Source organism: Pinus tabuliformis, chromosome X (assembly GCF_031772625.1).
Source record: "Pinus tabuliformis cultivar Carrire ecotype Pingquan chromosome X, CPIR1, whole genome shotgun sequence".
In the NCBI taxonomy this organism is placed as follows: Eukaryota; Viridiplantae; Streptophyta; class Pinopsida; order Pinales; family Pinaceae; genus Pinus; species Pinus tabuliformis.
Window position 1 is genome coordinate 715,357,219 of NC_142308.1, and position 13,783 is coordinate 715,371,001.

At 38.1% G+C, this 13,783-nt stretch overlaps 1 protein-coding gene across 1 annotated transcript in view; it reads left to right on the forward strand.

Moving 5' to 3' along the window:
* Window positions 1-2,224: 2,224 nt before the first annotated feature.
* LOC149141963 (ubiquitin-like modifier-activating enzyme 5) overlaps window positions 2,225-13,783 on the forward strand; it is a 479,516-nt gene continuing 467,957 nt past the window's right edge. Inside the window, exon 1 of the mRNA XM_089447610.1 lies at window positions 2,225-2,613. Within this exon, the coding sequence (XP_089303736.1) occupies window positions 2,512-2,613 (102 nt within the window). The 5' untranslated portion in view covers window positions 2,225-2,511. The remainder of the gene's footprint in view (window positions 2,614-13,783) is intronic.

Consider the following 13,783-nt stretch of genomic DNA (forward strand, 5'->3'; position numbering starts at 1 on the left):
GAGAGACGAAGGAGAGAGGGAGGAGGAGAGAGAGAAGGATAGACACAAAATGGAAGGTTGAGAGAGAGGGAAGGAGAAAGAGACGCACAATGACAAATACAAACATAGAAGTTAGATTTAGAAAGTCATGAATATTTTGGTTTTTCACTAAAATAGATGTATTCATTTTAGTGCAGTTGTTAATTTCTAATCCTATTTGATCGCTTACACTAGATGCATTGATTTTAGTGTAGATGTCGATTTCTAATCCTATTTAATACCTTACACTAGATGCATTGGTTTTAGTATAGATGTTGTTTTCTACTCCTATTTGATTGCTTGCACTAGATGCATTGGTTTCAGTGTAGATATTGATTTCTAGTCATATTTGATCGCTTGCACTAGATGCATTGATTTCAGTGTAGATGTCGATTTCTAATCCTATTTAATACCTTACACATAATGCATTGATTTGAATGTAGATGTTGATTTCTAATTCTATTTGATTGTTTGCACGAGATGCATTGATTTCAGTATAGATGTTGATTTCTGAATGATGCAATTATATGTATGATGTACATTAATTTCCAAGTAATTAGATTAATAATGTGCATCGATTTCAGTGTAAGCACATCTCTGCACCCTCCATCATTTTCTTTATCTCCCATTGTCTCTCCTTCTTTATCTCTCTATCTCACCCCCCAAACACACACACTCTCTCTCCATATCTTTCCATCTCTCTCTCTCCCTCCCTTTTCTGCTCCCTCTCTCTCTTCCCCTTCTCTCTCTCTCTAACACTTCTCTCTCCATATCTATATCTCTTCCTCCCTCCCTATCTTTGCTTCTCTCTTCTTCCATCTCTCCCCCCCTCCGTCTATATATCTATTTCACCCCCAAAACATACACACTCTCTTAGTGTAAGCACATAAACATTATTCATGACGTGAATTGACTTCTATGTTATAGTAATTCAACCATAAATACAATACTTGAATTTTCATCCTAAATAAAATGTTCACTTACCCAAAATGTCTTCTTCCTGAAACCGTAAACTATTTGTAATTGGCTACATTCTTATTATGCCCATTTTCCATCATTCAAGATTGTTAATCACTTTGCATTCAAACACGATAGTAGAAAATAACTAATAGGTGTGAAAATAAGAACAATAGAAGAAAATAATTTTAGATTGATCTTAATGAAGATTGTTTGTAATTGACCATATTCTTATTATTCACATTTTCTATCATTCAACATTGTTACATTGTCACTTTGCACTAAAAAATTTTATTCATCATTTTTCATCATTCAAGTTACTAACAGTCTCTCTCATCTCAACAAACTGAGGTAACTAAGAAAAGTTAAAATTAAATTGACTAAATTAATTTTAAACATATTTAACATATTTAAAATGATCAAAATAATTAGTTGTTCAACAAATTTTGTATGACCACACAAGACTGAAACCAACCTAGATCCATCTTAACCTTGGATCTATCAAGCGCCGAGAGGGATCAAATCTCTCAAGGGGCAAACATTTCCTCAAGTTTTGCACTCAAAAAAGAGGTTTGCACCTCGAGAGATTTGATCCCTCTTGACGCTTGATAGATTTGGGGTTAAGATGGACCTAGGCCGGTTATAAATTAAATAGATATGATATAATTCATATGTTAAGTGGTCATGTGAATTTGATATCACCAACTTAGATCTATTAGATCTACTAAGCATTGAGAGGGATCAAATCTCTTAAGTTGCAAACGTCTTTTGCTCCCTCTCGACGCTTGGTAGATCCAAAGTTAAGATTAGTTTAATGAGTAATTATAATTAATTAAAGTATTTTTATATAATTTTTCAGAGTCAAAATGTTTTAATTCATAATTATAATTTATTTTTATTTTTATTTTTGTATAATTTAACCAGACAACATCTCTTCCATACTAAGCTAAAAAACACTTCTTAACCCAATTATAAAATTTCTAATAAAATACTTCATACATTAAACAAAATCCCCTCCTAAAACAAAAATATCACATTTATAAAAACTACATGGATCATGTTACAACCCAAAGTAAAGACTACCAATTCCATGTAGGCAATAAAACTTCCCATGCCGTAATATAGAGGAGTAATTATTTTTCCATTGGCTTGGTTGTATAGTGCTTCTTAAAGACATACATATATAATTCATATGCCATCGTTCACTTAGTATCCGTTCATATGATTCCATCACAATAGGGTTCATGGTGGAATGCCTATATTACAAAACACAAAAAGCCACGAGAAAACCCGAAATAAAGGTTAATAGTTCCACAAACGCAATAAGGCTCCGCGGTAAATATAAGCTTTCCCATATCATAACACGGAGTAATTGTAGCTCTGCGAATGAATATAACCTTCACATACCAGACCATACAGGGAGTGGTACTTTTCCCTGTGGTATGAGAGATTTTTTCCCCGTTGTTAGGTTGTATAGCGCTAGTTAACACATACTCGGGATCATCAGACGAAACAGCAGCACTAGCAGCAACCGGCATGGAGGAGGAAGTGAAGGAGCTACTGGATACTTTGGAAGGCCTTAAATCAGCGTTATCATTGTCACCATTAGATACCAAAATTCAATCTCAGCTTACCAAGGTACCATCGCCAACCTCAACCTTTATTTGTTTCCAACAGTTGGTCTAGTGTTCAATTCCGTTCTCGTGCATTCAACGCGGCATATAACCAACCGAATGCTGATGATCAAAGAAAATAAATACTTGGGCCTCCATGATCTGATCTGGGTAGTTTGACTTTTCTTGACTTTTGAGTAAGGTCGTATACTCTATCCGCAGTGGTAGTTTCAGTCAAGAAATGAGCTTAGAGGGGAGTTCGGATACAAACTATATATAATATAAGCAGGTTCGATCAAAGGAATGGTCACTCAATCACCTTTGTGTACTGCATGGCATTGCACAAACACACACATATATGTATCATTGTTTTTTCATAAGAGTTAGACTATGCCCTAGCTGAAATTTGTGTCACCGAAGATCGACGGAGAGGGAGGGTTACACCTACTTGTTCATTTTTATGGTTATGGTTTTCGCATTTTAAATCAGGATAGGATAATTGTATGTCATATGATTGTGTATACTTTCTTTGGATCACGATTAATTTAAAATAAATGCCGGCGACTCACTGATTGGATCCATTTACAACAGTCACTGATAACGAAGAAATTGCAAAGCAATATACTGAAAATACGGAATAGCTTTGATACTGAAAGGCTACTTCACATACACCGGATGAAAGTTACTCGCAGAATGTTTTCAGTTTCAATTAATATGGAGTCATTGAAGAATACTATTTGGTATTTGAACTCAACAACTGACCCTCCTTCTGGGATCTAGCTTCTTCATCTTGTCAGAAGGTAGATCTAATTCTCCTCCCAAAGTCAACTGTGAATGAGTTTGACAGACTGGGATATGCCACAGTACATTGCACATTTCATAACATGCACAGAAGACATATGTGCCACAATTAGCCCCAGTGGGAACCAGTTAGGACTAATGTCGGGAAATACGAGTATAATACATTTTCAGGAGGAACAAAGTCACTGTATGTTAAGCATCACATCGATATACGATAGATTTCACATGGTTAATGCACTAACTCCGCATAAAACTCGGCAGCCAATGATAGTGTCCGGACAGCTTCAAACATCAAGATACAACTTCAACCTAAAGGAGAAGAAGTGATTTTCAGGCTCACTCTGAAAATCAATTCCTTATTGATATATTAATATGGAAGGAATATATTAACATAAACTTATTTACATCATATATGTTCAAGCGGCTATCTCTAACCATATCCATACACATCCAATTGGCAATAACTATTAGATTACATTGCCATAAAATCCCGAGAGGATACCACTTTTATGATTATTTTTTACAGAAACAAGAGTTTATATTACTTTCAACCCAGTGTGCAAACTGGCTATTCCGCTAATATTTACATTTTGAGGAACCCAGGATTACAGTCAATTACAAATTTACTAGCAAAACAGTGCTATATACGTTGCACCTCATTGATAATGCTAATGCAATAGTGACTAGAATAATGAAAAAACATCAAGTTCTTACAGCCCTCACAGGTTGTCTTCAGCATTTATGAATTCTTCTTCCTTGTTTGCAGTGGTTGCTATCAGCACCTGTTTCTTCTTTCTCAAAATTTAATAAAACACCCAGAAGAGAATCTGTGGGAGCAGAATCTTCATCGCCCGAGCAGGGGAAGGGCTTTGTTTCATTGTGTCCAAGTCCTGGAGTGAGTGAGCTTGCTAGCTTGCTCTAGAGTATAAAGGATCCGCTGGAGTTGGGCTTCCATCTGGGCCATCCACGAGGCCTTTTCAATACAATTGTCTGCCATTGACAGTTAAAGATTATTCAGTTGGTCAAGGGACGTGTTTATTATTTTCCACATGTGTATTCAAAGAACACTGAACATTTTTCATTTGCTCCTTGTACGGATTTGAATGGTTTGAAGCTCTTTGAAAATCCCTAGACGATAAATTGTACAATGAAAGATTATTAATTACAATTTACAATCAACCTGTGACAAATTCAAACATCTATCAGAGCTTTCTAATTTACATGGAATTAATGTCCAGAAAAAGGCCAAAATGCCAAGAAGGGTATGGATACAATAATTTCAGAATTTTTAGAATATGTGAATGAACATTAGGGTTGTCAAAATATTTGATAGAAAAAGGTTTATTAGAATGTCTCAGATCCCTGTTGTGTGTATTTTCTCTGTTCTGACATAATTAAGCATGCTCATAAATTATAGTTCAGATATGAAATTAGACAACTAGGATCTTGTAGATGGGAGGCTTATCATATTGGATACATTTTGAATATGCCATAGGTATAGTTTGCATCATAGAATATGATTGTGATATGTCTATGTAAATGTTAACATATCCTAAAACTAGCTATCTAAGCAAATAGATCAGATTTAGTTACTTGCTGGAATTATTAACTTTTGCACGCAGCGGAAAACGAGAAGAGCAGTCACACACAGTAAACAAATATTTCTGCCCTTCTAGATTAGTTCATCATTCAAAATTATTATCTTCAGAACGAACAAGAGATCCCTTACAGAGAAAATGTCCCTGAGAAATTAATCAAACAAACAACAAACCTGAAAATTACTGTCTGCATGGAAATTAAGACAACCTGTCTTCCCATCCGTACGGATGGTTGTATGGCCTCCTTTGTTGGGCTGTATGGCTGCTCTTTCCTTGCTGCTGATTGGCTGCCTTCTACTTGTTGAAGACTCGCTGCCTTCTCCTTGCTGAAGTTTGAACTCCTGTTGGAATCCTAGCGAATGGCTGAAAATTAGCTTTCTGATTTTCTCCTTCACTCACATGACTTGTGAAATGAATGCTCTTTGTGTTTCTTTGCCCTTTGCCCTTTCTTTCTTTTATAACTTTGACATGAGCTAATAAGCTAATCTTCAACGGTTGAAATCTAACTGTGAGATCAATGGCTCTCTTTTAATTAAATTATTAAGTGACCTACTTTAGTAACTTTACTAATTAAAAGCCACTTTAAAAAAAGTTCATTTTATTAATTAATTTATAAAGTGAACTTTTGAAAAAACATGAGATATTTTTAATAACGATTTCCATAAGTAGACACCCTCACAGAAATACTTGTCTGAATGACAAACAGTAACACTCCCTCTTAGCAAGGAAGGTGTTTTCCACCACTCCAAGCTTGTCTCGAAACCAAACGAATTTGCCCTTCATCAATGAAGGGCTTGGAGAAAATGTCTGCCAGTTGTTTCTCTATAGAAATATATTGGAGCTTGATTGCTTCCTTTAGCATCCTATCTCTGATGAAGTGGTATTTGATCTCAAAGTGCTTTGACCTGTCGTGAATGTGACATCCCCTGGTTAATATTTCTCTCTTGTAAATAATTGTAATTATTTTAAATGGCTAAGAGAGGGACATAGATTCCATTGCTTGAGGAAGGAGATTGCTTGAGGGAATTGCTGTTTTAAATATCAGTCCTAGTAGGATGAGTGGTTTTAAATGGGTTGACTATGCCATAAATTCACTGAAAAAGGAAGGACAGGCTTAGGTGTCCTTTGAACTCCAACCATAAGCAAAAAAAAGACAAAAATTAAGGAGGTAGCATGGGATGCGCTGTCAGTTAGTTGACTGCTGGGCAATTGTGGAGAAGGAGGAGGGGCAGTTAGTTGGTTGGCGTGTAAGGAGGGACTTCATAGGGCATCCAGCCATTCACGCACACTTACACTCAAGGATATGCAAAAGCTAGAAAAAAAAGATGCCGAGGAGTAGCTAGAATCGCTGTGTAAAAGGGCAAATAAGGCAACATCTAGAGTTGCGTTACCAAGTGCTGGTGGAAATTTGAAAACCCGTTGAAGAACCCTCACAGAGGCTTGCTGGGGCAGTGTTATAGAGCTGAAGTTCCCTGGATTGTGGCATCTTGGTATGGATGTGATTATGCCTGAAATAGTTGAATATAATGTATGTAGCTGGTGGATGAGGGCAGTGTGGCTTGGTGACATCTTGTTTCAGCTGTTTTGTTGATTAAAGGTCCTTTCAAAGCACTCCACCTCAATCATTGGAATCTGGGTCAGGGGTGACAGCTACAAGTAATAGTGGCTGTAGCTTGTCTATGGTTGGGTGGACAGTTGAAGTCCCACTCTCAGTTGGAACATTTCTGCACTGTCCTGTTTATTATATCATCAACTATTTTATTATTGCTAAGCTCAGGAAGGATAACTGCCATTTATTACCAAACTATAATACTTATATCTTTAGTACACTATCCTGTGGATTTTTCTCGAGCCCAGTATGGTTGATGCTCGTTGGTATTTTCAATTTTAAAAAGTTTGAAAAACTTAAAGAAAACTCAACCATTATCCTGTGGATTTTTCTCGAGCCTAGGATGGTTGATGCTTGCCGGTATTTTCAATTTTAGAGAGCCTGAAAAACTTAAAGAAGACTGTAAAGAGTTCCTTTTCCGTTATTTAATCTATCAAAGCTGGATAAAGGGATTAACTTAAAATTGATAGATGTCCTTCTCATTGTTTAATGAGTGGGAGAAGGAAGAAAGTTAGCTCATTATTTCATAAATGTAAATTCAGGATGAAAGTGGATGAGGGGTATTACCACCTTTATCCACAATGTCCATCTCTGCATGCTGAAAATTTGAAACAAAATCATCCCTAGAAACTGGTTGATGATATATCTTTAGCCTATGACCATTGACTATAAATGAAATGTTTGATTCATCCAGGGTTGCGGGGGAGCGCCCCCCCCCGATCCTGCTCCCAATCCGCGCTCCGGGCGGGAGCGGGTCGAGAGCGCACTCTCGAAATCGCTCCCGCGTTCTCTCTAACCAAAAGAAGTGCTCCCTGTTTTTTTCAAAATCGAACTAGGGAGCGTCGCTCCGGGAGCGATTTTTCCAACCTGGGAGTGGTCGGGGAGCGATCACTCCCGACCACTCCTCGCTCCCGTCCAGCAGAGAGCGATGCCTGCGCGAGAGGGAGAGGCAACGACGTGGAGAGAAAAAAGGGGAAGGGAGGGAAAAAAAGGGAGGGAGGGGAGGGGAGGCGGGGAATAAATAAACCCTCTCCCTCTCATTATTCATTTCATTCTAAATTTCTGAGAGTGAGAGAGAGCAAGAGAGAATTTGGAGCAAGGAGAGGCATCCAAGGGGAGATTGAAGAGCTTGCAAGGGGAGATTGGAGGCCAAAGAGGTAGGATCTACACTCTAATCTAGCAATTTTTTTTTTTGTTATGTTCATTCCTAAATAAATAAATAATTTTTTTCTCTATTTCCCATTCCCATTCTCATTCCATTTTTTTGCAGATTCAAAACTTCAAATTTCAAACATCATGGTTATATTGCTTGCCATTTTCTTCTTCTTGGTTCCTTTTTTGGTTATTATGGTGTTGGAGAGTAGAAAAAGGAGGGTTGAAAATGAAGAAGGGGATGAAGAAGTGGGTTATAGTGGATTTGATGAAAACCCCGGAGAGTACCTTGGTGAGGAGGAGTTGGAGGAGAGTGAACATGGGCCAGCTCAAAAAACTAAACAAGACCAAACCCCATTGTGGAAATATGTTAATAGGTCTGAAGCAGGGAAAGGGGGTGGAACCACTAAATTTCACTGCCCCCGTTGCAACAATAATTACACAGGTTCATACACCTGTGCTAGAAAGCACCTCTGCAGGAAAAGGCCATGGGATGGAGATAAACAAATAGGAATCAAAACTTGTACATGTGTGTTAACAGCAGATAGAGCCAAATACGTAAGGGAAGAGGAGGAAGCCCAATACAAATATGAAAAATCAAAGGGTTTCTTTGAACCAAGCTCACAATCACATGCACAAAGAACTCCTTCAGCATCCTCCCATGGCAATGGATATGGAGGCACAGGGTCACCAAACATCTCTTTAAGGCGTAGAACCATATCAGATTTCCTTGATGAAGGGTGTAGGAATGATGTGGATTCAAAAGTTTACAAGTTTCTCTATGCATGTGGGATACCATTCAATGTTTTTCGTTCACTGCATTGGCATGAAATGGTTTCTGCCATAAATGATGCCCCTAAAGGATACAAGAGCCCTGGGTATGACAAGGCTAGAACCGTTGGACTTGATCATGAAAAAGAAAAAATATCACATTCTTTGAGTAGAATGACAAATTCTTGGACTAAGCATGGGGTGTCCATTGTATTTGATGGATGGACAAATGTAAAAGGCAAGCCATTGATAAGTGTTCTTGCTGTGTCTGTTAGTGGTGCCATCTTTCTTTCAGCATATGATTACTCAGACAAGTTCAAGACCGACATCAACATTGCAGAACCATTAGTTGAAACAATTAACCGTATTGGGCCATACAATGTCATCCAAGTCATCACTGATAATGCTCCTAATTGTAAGGCAGCGGGAGCAATTATTGAGGATAAATACCCCAACATATTTTGGTTTGGGTGTTTGGTTCACACAATGAACCTTTTGATGCATGATATTATTAAGAACAAAAACCAACAATACAAATGGATTGGTCATTTGTACAAGAGAGACAAAGAAATGATAAATTTATTACAAATCATAGCAATACGCATGGCCTTTTTCGCAGTCACTCAAGATTGGAGTTGTTGAAGATTGTGAAGACTAGATTTGATAGCTATTACCTCACCTTCAGGCGCCTTTTGAAGGTAAGAGAGTCATTGGCTAGCATGGTATAAAGTCCACACTGGCATGTATTAAAGGAAAGGGCTACAAATGCAGTTGACAGGTAAGGTTTTGAACAAGTGGAGGAGGCTGCTCTTGATGGTCAGTATTGGGCACGCGTGAGGCAAGTATTGGAATTCACCAAGCCCATTTATCACATGATTCAGTTTGCAGATACAGATAAACCAGTGATTGGGGAGGTGTATGAGCAGATGGATACCATGTTGGGGCAAATAAAAGATATTGTTCAGAAAGATGATCCCAACTTGTATACACTGATTCACAATTGTGTGTGTACACGGTGGGATAAACTTAATGTTCCACTACATGCCTTGGCATATATCCTTACGCCAAAATACTACTCTGCATCTTGGTTGGGCCAACCTGCACCAGGGGGTGGGGTTAGGGTCAAACCCCATATAGATGAAGAGGTATCTACAGGATATTTGCAAGCATTAGACAAGTTGATACCTGACAAGGAGGAATGTGCTAATTTGCGTCTTGAATTAGGCAGATACTTCAGTTGCACTGGTTTGTTTGGTACCTTCCATGCAATGGAAGATAGAGACATATTTGATGCTCTCACATGGTGGGAAGCATATGGCAGCCAAGGACTTTTGCCAAAATTGGCAAAAAAAGTTCTCTCACAGGTTGTAAATACTTCTTCTGTAGAGAGGTGTTGGAGCACCTACAACTTCATACATAATGTGAGAAGAAACAGACTCAATGAAAATCGGGCAGAAAGCTTGGTTTATGTGCACTACAACTTGAGGTTGTTGAGTCATTACTGTGATCGGGCTTATGAGAATCCAACATATAAAATTTGGGACAACCACCCAGAGGATGATGATTTGGAGGATGGCACTATACATCTTGAAGAATTGGAAGCAGAACTTATGAGAGAGGAAGATGAAGCAACAACCATGCCACCTCCACCATCCAGTCGCAGTGCTCGAGTTCCGAGTCTCGTTCCTTTGCTGTCGCCGCCTCCATGTACATCCTCATGTGGAGGGCATGTGCCTTCTGGTTCTAGTCGTGGGTCTGTGCGGGAGGATACTCCTAGAAGACCACCACGACTTGCTAAGAAATTAGACATTATTCGTGGTGGCAAGATGAAGATGTAGATGATAGATTTACTTGTCTTTTTTAGTTTCTAGTAGCTTTTATAACTGTTGACTCCATATTTATTATGATATTTTTGTAAACAATATATGACAATTTAAGTTTGAAGTTTGAAGTTGGCAATTATAACTCATTGGTAATGAATTATGAATATGATGCTTCGTGAAAGTTGTTTCATTTAATTTCATTTCATGTTAGATATTATTTGTTGTAATGGTTAAACTTAGCTTACAAGTACAACTTTGATGATCAATGATGATAAATGTTATATATTAAATTTTCAATTTTGAAAGCTTGAAGTTGAAACTTTAAGATTGATGAATCATGATTCATGAGACTCAGTATGTTGTATGTTACTAACTTGTGGACGTGGTTGATGAAGATTATAACTTCTAGATTATTGTTGTTATATGGTTCAATCTATGTTTTTTTTTTTGGTTCTCTTTATATCTAATTCATCATTCTACATGTTTTTGTTGACATATATGTATGAAAATATAAAAAATATAAAAATATATATATTATATAAAAAACGCTTCGGGATTCGCTTCCAAACAGGGAGCTTCTGAAAATGTCGCTCCCGCACCTGTTTTCGCTCCCGCTCCGAAGTAACACTGGGTAGGTCGAATTGCTGGGCCATTTGTTCGATTTTTAGTTCCAGGGGTGGAGAAAATTCGATTTGCCTAGGAGAGTGATTCCAACAGTCAGAGGGAGTAGCTACAACTCAGATTTTTGCTGAGCAGATTCCTTTGTTGGATGCAGAGGGTTTTTGCAGCAACAAAACCAACGTAAAGTGGAAGAGAAAAACACACACAACAGAGGGAAAATTTCTCTCAGGTGATCTCGAGTTTTAGAGATCTAATTTTTCCAGTCGCAGATTGACAGTAGCAGTGAGCAGATATTTTCACTCTAGAAAGGAGTGCGAGTAGCAGATCCTGCAACTAAGAAACGCAAAAGAGGGAGTTTTTGGGTTTATTTTCTCCAGATATTTGAGTTTCGTAGCTTTGCAGAGATGGCCGTACGAGATTGCCAGAGAAGGCCATACGAGTTTGTCAAATTGCAGATCTGGATAGCAGATCGACTTCCAGTTGCCGGAGATAGGTGCTGGAGGAGGTGCAAGTTGTCTAGTGCTAGTTGCAAAGCGGAGAAGGGTCCCAGTTAAGGACATGGCTCGAGAGGAGATAGTGGGGCACTAGATCCAGGAGGTGGAGTATGAAACTCTAGTGTGTCGAATGGGCAGGGTCCAATGTAGTTGCAATAAGGAGATCAGTTAGATCAGTTCCAAATTGTTGCAGCGGGACCATCACCTTTGCTATAGGAGCCCACAAGGTCATAGGAGCAGGTTCAATGTCAGCAGACACAATTTGTCATTAGACACTTGCAAATCTAGTTGCAGTCAGTACCCATGAGACAGTTGCAGAGCTAGATGCAATGACACAAGTAGTGCGAATTGCCTAGTTGCAGTATGCAGGTGCAGTTCCAGCCAAAATATTCCCAGTGCAAAGCTATGTAGTCTAGTTTCCAGTACAGGAGGACAATGCGAGTTGCCAGGAGGGAGCAGAGAGATTTCCCAAAGGGAGATCGAGACTCAAAGTGAGTCTAGCTTCAGAGGGAGCAACCCTATGGAAGCTAGTGCTTCAGGATTTGAGAGATCAGAGTTATTCTTGCAGTCGCAACAACAATATGAGTAGATCAAAATTTTCATGTATGCAGCTATACCTCCAGGAGTGAGGTGGGGCGACTTGGAACTGTGATCCCAAATCTACAGAGATTGGGCAAGGTCCTTGAGGAGTCCTCCTCATGGGTCATTACCTGGCTACAGAGGGCCACAAATTTCAGTAGCAGGATGGTTCAGTGGCAGTTGATGCAGTCAGAATTCCAGAGTGACAGTTGCAGACTAGTTGTAATCACATGTTGGAGAGCGCAGTGCAGAGTCAACAACAACGTGCAGAGTCAACAACAACGCATATACTTCAGTGACAGTGCAGAGGCTAGTAGCAGTCAAGACTTAGGAGACAGATGCATCATACTGAACACAGTTGATTCAGTATTTTGGATGCTTTTCAATTGTAGTAGTTGTAGTTGCAACAACAACAAATGAGAGGGAGTTGCAGTGTTGGCAGTAGTATGGCAGTGTCAGAACTAAGTAACTTGACATGGGGATTCAGGATTCGTAGGATACGGGGATTCAAGTGTCGGATTCGGACACGTTGACCCCCGGAACAGGACACGGAGGATTCGTTATATATATATATATATATATATATATATATATATTAAAAAGTAGATATTTCTTACACAAATTCTCATTAATGATACAAATTCATTGATTTCAAACATAGATCTTCATCTAGATGTAAGTTTTACTGTTTACAAAGTAAGTTAGTAACATTATAGCATGCATAGTACATACAAAATTCAAATACATGTCACACAAATCATAAATGATAAATCAATGAATCATAAATTCTAAATTCATAAATGATAAATGATAATACATATTCAATTCATTAATGATCCAATAGGAGAAAGACAAGATAGTAAGATAAAGACACTGACAACTGTAATTTTCTCATTAAGTCATCAAATCAAAATGTGTTACATAGGTAGTGCAATGCCAATGGCAAATAGAAATAGAAAATACAAAACAAGTACAGGTATACAAGCCTCAAGGCAGTAGGTAGCTCATCACTCATGAGTCATCAATCCTCATAGTCATCATCAGAATCAACATCACTATCCTCATCATCATGGTCACCACTGCTCTCCTCTGCATCCTCCTCCTCTCCTGTATCCATAGTCGCCTCTGCATCTGCTGGTGTGGAGGATGATGTTATGAATATAATTCATAACAAGTAATTAAATAAAATAAATATAAATATTAAATAATTAAATATTAATTAGGTTAAATAGTCATTAAGTTAAGTGAAAAGGCATGTCTAAAAGACATGCCCATTCACGAAAGGACACCTGCTTAGGTATATAAATGCGGGTCCTCATTGTAAACATTCATCACTTATACATTTTATATATATTAATAAATTATTATTTTAAATACCTCGTGTATTTTAACATATTAAGTCTTCAAGCTATCAGTTTTCTTGCTTCAGCCATAGTTTTTATGCTTCAGTGGTATCAGAGCCATGGTGCACAATATAATGATGCGAGTCTTTGAACGTTGTTCGCCGCACAATGTGCCATTATGTTCACGTCCTGATTGCGTCGAGCAGTTTAGTATTCAAGAAGCGTTTCAGTGATTAGAAAAATCAATTGCGGAAGTTAAAGAATGTCGAAAGGAAATCAATAATAAGGAAGATGATGAAGAAGATCCACATGAAAATGAAAATGAACTCAACAACGATCGTGATGAGAAGGATAGTCAAAGTGGGTATATGAAAACTAGAGAAGAAGACCACTCAAAAGCCGAA